This window comes from Cyprinus carpio, chromosome B9, assembly GCF_018340385.1.
Source record: "Cyprinus carpio isolate SPL01 chromosome B9, ASM1834038v1, whole genome shotgun sequence".
In the NCBI taxonomy this organism is placed as follows: Eukaryota; Metazoa; Chordata; class Actinopteri; order Cypriniformes; family Cyprinidae; genus Cyprinus; species Cyprinus carpio.
Window position 1 is genome coordinate 11,981,305 of NC_056605.1, and position 8,278 is coordinate 11,989,582.

At 36.6% G+C, this 8,278-nt stretch overlaps 1 protein-coding gene across 3 annotated transcripts in view; it reads left to right on the top strand.

Annotated features, from left to right (window-relative positions):
* LOC109096277 (5'-AMP-activated protein kinase subunit gamma-1) overlaps positions 1-7,690 on the top strand; it is a 13,659-nt gene extending 5,969 nt beyond the window's left edge. For all 3 annotated transcript variants that reach the window (XM_042730956.1, XM_042730957.1, XM_042730958.1), the window contains exons 7-13: positions 69-123; positions 211-337; positions 1,353-1,518; positions 1,623-1,660; positions 1,772-1,918; positions 2,034-2,202; positions 6,602-7,690. In XM_042730956.1, coding sequence (XP_042586890.1) covers positions 69-123; positions 211-337; positions 1,353-1,518; positions 1,623-1,660; positions 1,772-1,918; positions 2,034-2,150 — 650 coding nt within the window. In that variant the 3' untranslated portion in view covers positions 2,151-2,202; positions 6,602-7,690. The remainder of the gene's footprint in view (positions 1-68; positions 124-210; positions 338-1,352; positions 1,519-1,622; positions 1,661-1,771; positions 1,919-2,033; positions 2,203-6,601) is intronic.
* The last annotated feature ends 588 nt before the right edge of the window (positions 7,691-8,278 follow it).

Genomic DNA, 8,278 nt, shown 5'->3' on the forward strand with positions numbered 1-8,278 from the left:
GATAAATATGTAATTCCACACACATGGTAATGTTTTAAAGTAGTAGCTGTATTTGTTCCCTCTTTCAGAGGTCTATCTACAGTATTCTCTCAACTCCCTGATCAGCATCACACCTGACTCCAGGTAAAGCAGGACCTCTACAGCACTTTGTTTGTCCTTTCTTATTCTTTTATCTTTCCAGTGACAGAGAGTTGTGTTTCCTGTTGGCAGCCTCTTTGAAGCCATTTATTCCTTGCTGAAGAACAAGATTCACCGTCTACCCGTCATAGATCCAGAATCAGGGAACGTCCTCCACATACTCACCCATAAACGCATCCTCAAGTTCTTACACATCTTTGTAAGAGCTTTTATGTTGTACTTTTGATATCACCATTCATTATCTTTATTCTACACTGAGGTGGTTGCCTCATTGGAGCTGATATACACTGCTCAAAAAAATTAAAGGAACACTTTTTATTCAGAGTATAGCATCAAGTCATTTAAACTCCTGGGATGTTGATCTGGTCAGTTAAGTAGCAGAGGGGGTTGTTAATCCGTTTCAGCTACTTTAGTGTTAAGGTGTTCAGTGATGCCCTGGTCCGAATCTGGGAGGACACCCCCCCCAGGACACCATCCGTCATCTCATTAGTAGCATGCCCCCACATTATCAGGCATGCATACAAGCACGTGGGGGCCATACAAACTACTGAGTACCATTATGGGTTGCTGCAATTAAATTTTAGCAAAATGGACTAGCCTGCTGCATTATTTTTTCACTTTTGAATTTTGGGGTGTCTTTGAATTCAGTTGATAATTTTCATTTCCATTAAACAATGTGGCATCTTTTCATTCCTAACACATTACCCAGTCCATATAAGTATAGATATCCAGCATGATATTTTTCCCCATTGAGATCTGATATGTTTTTAAAGTGTCTTTGTGTTTTGAGCAGTGTATTCAGATTACATGAAGTGACTTTGTTATGAGCTCAAGTTAATGGCTGTCTGCAATTTGTGTAATGCTGCATATTCACCAATAGGTGTCAGTATACTATTAAAACAACTGTCACATTGGCTAGCAAAACATAACAACTGAGTGGACATTCAACTCGATTGTTCGCACCACATTATTCATACGGAAAAGTATGATTTTTTAGAATAAAAAGCATGAAGCATAAGTGTCACCCTGACCCCCATCTCAAACCAAACCAAACCCCCGGTGGGGCATAAACAGAGTGTATGATTTCAAATGAATTAGACATCAATTTGCCAAAACATTTATGATTTGCCATGAGATTGTTGCCATGAAATGCTTATGTTGACTGTCCCCCTAGCTCTGTTCCGAATGATGAGAATTTGCTTTATGAATCTCAGGGCTCGATGATCCCTAAGCCACGATTCTTACAGAAGCGGATTGAGGAAGTGAAAATTGGAACATTCAAGAGCATTGCAACTGTCAGGGAGACAGAAACAGTTTATGATGCTTTATCAATATTTGTAGAGCGACGGGTCTCAGCCCTGCCCGTCGTCAATGAGCAAGGTACTCTGTACAGATGTTTGCTTTTGTTTTTCTGCTTTCTTAATACACATCTTCAACTTCTGAAGGTCTTCTGTGTGGTTTCTGACATTTGTCTTTCTCTTTAGGGAAAGTGGTGGCACTTTACTCCAGATTTGATGTCATTGTATGTAGACTCACATCCTCACCTCTTTTTTGCATGATTATGTTACAGCAAATGATTTCACATGTACCACGCAAAGCCTAAAGTTGGTATCATCTGCATTTACATGAACAGAATTTGGCTGCACAGAAAAGCTACAACAACCTGAACATGACGATGCAGGAGGTCATTCAGAGCCGCTGGTGCTGCATTGAGGGGGTGCTGAAGTGTTACCCTCACGAGACCCTCGAAACCATCATTGATCGGATCGCTGAGGCTGAGGTAGTAGAACAGATAGTTAGTTTCTATATTATAGCCTTCAGGAATTGATGGCTTGTTTTCATTTGCATCATTTGAAAAGCACCGTCCACTCTGGTCCTTATGCTGTTTCTGTCAGGTTCACCGTCTAGTGCTGGTGGACACAGAGGATGTGGTGATGGGAATCGTCTCGCTCTCTGATTTGCTTCAGGCACTGGTCTTGACTCCTGCAGGCGTTGAAGCACTTTTCTCTTAACACCAGTGGAGGGCTCCCTCTCCACAATCATCCTCATTTCATATCATACCAGGTAGGCAGACTCCTCCATTTCTGCAAACATCTCAGGAAAAAATAAAGGTACATAAGCAGTCAACTTTTTTTTGTACATTTAAGGGTGCATATTATTAATGTTAGTACCTACAGTAGGTGGCCAACCAAAATGATCATTCTGCCCCTGCGAGTGCCGCCGCCGCTGCCACGTCTGCAAAGTGCATTCGCAGCTTTTGACCGCTGAGTGTCGCTTTAACTACAAGTTATCAAACAAGCTCATCAAAGCACATTTTCGCAAATAGCCTCAGCTTTGCCTCACTGATGTCTTACATTTGACAGCTGCAGTCGGGGAAAATGAAAGAAAAACACTATAGTTAAAATATTTAATATTCACAGATGAAAGTTTAGTACTTATGAAGTTATGTGCGTTTCTTAGAACGAATTCAAGCAGGATAAATGTCAAGCGCCTGTGCTTATATTTTCTCTAAGCTACACATTATTACACCATATTTTAGATTTGACACATTTAATAGGTGTGCAGTATTATTTATATACCGTATTTTTTGGACTATAAGTCGCACCTAAGTATAACTCGCATCAGTCCAAAAATACGTCATGACGCGGAAAAAAACATATAAGCCACACTGGACTATAAGTCGCATTTATTTAGAACCAAGAACCAAGAGAAAACATTACCGTCTACAGCCACGAGAGGGCGCTCTATGCTGCTCGGTGCTCCTGTAACCTATCAGATCAGCTGCATATTTTACTACCTGAAGTTTGTAATCTGCAGAATAGGATTTTCTTTTGGGGGGCATTTTGTTTGCATTCAGTCTTTCTCAGTTGTCTTCAAGTTAATATTTCAGTTAACAGTTTTCAGTTGTTTTATGTTAAGGGATGCATGTGTAATTTGTGGCAAAAAAATCAAGTCATACTCCACATTCCATACCAGATGGGGGCAATATGCCTCAATAAAGTGAATTGGTCTACTCTAGAGTAACAAACGAGAAACGGCATAGTCTCTATGCTCCGCCCCTACCTTCACAACAACCCTAGAGCCATAGCCGAAGCCTAAGAGGACGTTTTGCCTCCAGAGGAACGTTGGGTGATGTCAAGTGATTTTGAAACATGACATCTTCAAGCTACTCCCCTTCACCTTTACCAGTGAATATGTTCATATTCGTTTTGTTCATATTACATTTTGAATTGTATATACACATTATTTGAATTAAATTAATTTGACAGACAGCATTCTGTCAACATCATTGGTCAACATCAGACAGCTGATGTTGACCAAGCTAGAGCCAACCAACGTAACCAGAGCTGCCAACTCTCAAGCATTCACCGTGAGACACACGCAATTGACCCTTTTCACACGCTTTCAAAAACTTGACCGCTCTGAATATAGTGAGTGAGTGCGCGCGCGGCGGGGCGCGCTCTCTCTCTCTCTCTCTCTCTCTCTCTCTCTCTCTCTCTCTCTCTCTCTCTCTCTCTCTCTCTCTCTCTCTCTCTCTCTCTCTCTCTCTCTCTCGGGTTCATTATCATCGAAGACATTTCAAGCTTCTTAGGTAATGTTACATTTTAGCATCAGCTTGGTAGAGACGGGCTTTGGTAGATAACAGGTGAAAACCAGATCTGATCTGTGGGTAAGTTATAGCTAGCTAACTATCAAACGCAGCTACGGTTAGCCATCGAACAGCCTTCGATACATTTCTATGTTATAACTTCCCGAAAAAAATACGCAAACATATAAAACAAACTTCTAGCGAAATACTAACAGCATCTTACTTACCAATCCAAAAGAAATGTTGCAAGTTCGGAGTCGAAGCTCATTTCTTTCAAGTCCATCAGTTGTCTCCAGCGATGGAAAGCAGTGCCGATGTTTACTCTGTTTCGGCTCCTTTTCTTATCGGATTTGATTTGTGATTCCGAGCGCGGTTGCTTGACATCAGGTTCAAGTACGCCCACAAGCCGTGCGAGTTATTCGTGTATTGCAGGTTGGCTGGTGGGTATATTGCCCGCATACCGCCTCCCATGGCCGAAACTGGTATTACGACACCTGTCGGGCCGTGGCTAGTAATGCTAATGCTAATTAAGGTTGATATCTCTGCAGCACTATAACTTGACATTTTTTTAATGACATCATCGCCCTTATTTCTTCTCATTCTTTTGATGCGTGTAGGTCATTTTTTGGATATTTTTACCTCAATTTTTACACATGGCACCTTTAATGTTTTCAGGGGTATGCTACAGGAGCACTGAGCAGCATAGAGCGCCCTCTCGTGGCTGTAGACGCTAATGTTTTCTCTTGGTTCATTTCTCTTGGTTCATGGCAAATTAATTTTGATAAATAAGTAGCACCTGACTATAAGTCGCAGGACCAGCCAAACTATGAAAAAAAGTGTGACTTATAGTCCGGAAAATACGGTAATATGAATTATGTGTTATATTATTCTAAATAAATTGTGGTTTACTTTGCATCGGAGAATTAAAAGTGGTAGCCTATTTTAGTGAGCTAGGCTACATGGATTAATATGCAAAATGTTAATATTCTCACATATTAGGCCTATATTTTAATTTATATTTTAAAATTCCTTTAATAAAACAACATGCATTTTTGTCACGCACTACTTTGTTATTCGTTACCTGTCCTTTATTTTGACAGATAACTTATTGGGGAAAATATATTTGTCTGTACACTGATTAAGAAATTGTTGTGAGTTTTATAAATTATTTTCTTTATTTTAGAAAAAACGTGAGGCACTGTATAATTTCGCTTACATTATTTAGGCCTAATTAAAACAAGAAACGAATAAATTAAACCTGCACGATTTAGCTAAATCATTGAAACTCTAAAGAATGGACTGATTAATAAAACGTCCTCACGTTTAAACTCAAGTTCTCTTATTATAATCAACAAAATGCACACGATGTAAAAAAGAGCTTCATTAATTGACAACTTCAGTGATTTTAAAGGGAGCCTTTAAGTAAAGTAAAAAAAAAATGCAGCCGCATTTAAATGCAGGTGTTTATCATATTCCTTAAAATATCAGAGTGCAAGATTTGCTCGGCGCACATGATGCTGAGTGCGACGCGCAGCATTTATTCTTATTTGTCAACATATTTTCTTTTCATTACAAATCTTGTTTGGTTTTATTCTGGATAATTGCATGGAAAAAATTATTTATTTTGTAATGCATATAATTCATATAATTCTTGTAATGCATATAATTCTAATGGATAAATATAATTGCAGTATATAATAATATAGGCTTAGCTATAAACAAGTAAAAAAATAAATTAATAATAATTTAAAGCGAAACTAAGGTAAGGTTGGGCTCTCTCATTCGGTAGAAATCCAAACGTTTCGTGATGTTGCCCATTTGAAGCTTAACTATTATTCATTAGGTAAAATAGGCTTTGTAGTTCACGCATGTTTCAATATCGATGGAAAAAAAATCATAATTAGCAAAAATATGCCAAAGTGGACCGCTGCTCATGTCGAATGGCTCGGTGAACAGCTGCGCTGTTTCCAATGAATATGTGCGCGTGAGGCACCAGCGCGATCAAACAGTTGAAACGGATAATACTCAATTTTTGGTCACACAGTAAAGGCATAATTCGTAAATGCATAGTGGTAGCAGTTTGAAAAGTAAATAATAAGAATTATTTCTAAATGCTGGACTGTTCTCATTTCGTTCTGCAAATGGAACCTGAAGATTTTTTTAACCAAGAATGAACCGAAATGAAAACATTTAGCTTTTAATCCGTGTATTTATATATATTATATGTAATGACTGTTTAATTACAATAGCATGCGTAAGAGCCTTTGTGTAAAGGTCTTTATTTAAATTTTTGATGCGTAGACTGTAGCCTAAGACTATCCCACGTTTTGAAATTAACTCACTGTAAATGTTCTAATGGTTTTTAAGGGTGTTACAATGTTATATTATAATGTTATTTTTGTTTTACTTCATCCTTTCATCTCAGTTTACAAACCAACATTTTACAATTACATTCAGTTTCCAATCCGTCCCTTTGCGCCACCTGGCGGTAGTTTCGCAAATGATTTTAACACGCAACTGACTTGCAGTTAACACCGCGGCCCTGCACAAGGCGGTATTACCCATTCTGGTTGTCCACCTACTGTATATGGTATATATTAGTACCTTTTGAAGGGGTACCGCCCCAGTGACATCTTGGGATTTTTTTTTTTTCTGAGAGTCTTATCTGTAGTGTCATCAAACGGAAAGTACATTATAATGTTTGCTCTGGAGTACATGGGCTGTTTAAGTCTTTGGAGATGTCTTCCATACAAATATTTGTTTCTATAATTTTGACCAAAAATATACATGGACATAAGTGCAGATCAAGTGCTACTGTGAGTCCAGGAACATTTGTTAAAGAGGATTAAAGGAATTATGCTTTTTTTCTTACAGAATTTAGTTTTCCAGAATTTTGTCCTAAAGCAAACCATGAGCCAACCATGAAGATGAATGTTTGAAGACAGAACGTGTAAATATTTTTGATGTTGCTGGCCCTTTGGGATTTTATATATTACTTTAAACATGTCTAATCTTATTTTGCAATTTAACTTGTATATTTGTATAATTTATTAAATAATTAACAACTAGTCATTTGAATTGTGATGGTTCTATGTCAGATAAAACTGCAGATGTTTTGTCACATAGTATGTTATAATGCTAACCCTCCAGGCAAAAATCTCCTTTTTTAATAACATTTTTGTTATAAACTTCATGACCCTTGATCCTTTCATTGTAAATAAACAGACAATCATGTTATTTATTTAGTCATATAATTCACTGAAGTGTTCCTGCAGATTTTTCATACTCTCAGTAGATTTACAATGTTATAGTGCACAAATGTTCTTTTTTTCCTACTACATACAACATGTTTAATTCAATGATTGTACTGTTATTATTATTTTGGTAAAGAAAAAATCTGGGTGAAAAACTGCTTAACAGAATAAAACAAAATTATAAGCATTTAACTATGGTTCTGAGTCTTCTATAAATATAATAAGCATAATTTGTATATATTTTTAAATATTATTTGTAAAATTTAATTTTTATGTTTCAATAGAAGAAAATAAATAATTCAGCCTGGTGATGGCAAATACAGAGTTCAGTGTTTGAGTTGTTGGTGTATATATTTACCAGAGGTGTATCCTTGTACATCCTGCTTTTCACTGTTAGCAAACACTGTCATGCTAAGTACTTATGACTTTCTAAGTAGGAGTTTAACAACCTAATTTGCATCATTTGCGCTTCATACCAGTTTGAACACTTACATTTATTTCAGTGTGTGCTAGCACCTTTGACATTAAATATCAAACACTGACTAATGTTTTGAAGCACTTAATCCACAAAACTACGGTATGTCAATGACTAATGTCTCGAGACACTGTGAACGAGTTAATGCTATTCAAATAAAATGAAAACTAAACACTTTATAATAAGCCTGCACAAGTTAACATGAACAGTTACTTCTGAAAATGATAACGATTACAAAGGGGATTACATCTGAAAATTTTCACAAACATACAGATTTGATTGATTTCTTTCCCAAATTGCGTTGATTGCTCTAAAATATGAGACACCTGTGTTTCAGGAGTTTAGTACACATGCTTATTTGATAACCATTTTATTTCCTATTTGGGTATATGTATATGCTTTATTTTTTAAGATTGACAGTTTTTTTCCAAGGCATTGTTAAATTCAAGTGATTAAGGCTTTTGGAAGTCTGACAGTAATCAGTGTTGAGTACTGTAAAGTTAACCCTGCCTGCTTTAAAAGTTTGAAAATGAATAACTGTTGAAAACATTAGAAATTTACAAAAGTAATCAAATGTAATCAGTTACATTACATTAACAGGGTAACTTGCAATCTGAAACCTATTACATTTCCAAAATAACCTTCCCAACACTTCATACTACTAATAAAACAATTTCACAGCATTAATCTTAGTTAATTTCTATTTGTACTAATACATTTTACATTAAGATACTATAATATATGCACAATATATGTTTATACATTAACCAAGATTAATAAATGCTGCAAAGTTGTTTAAGTTTAGCTCATGATACACATTAA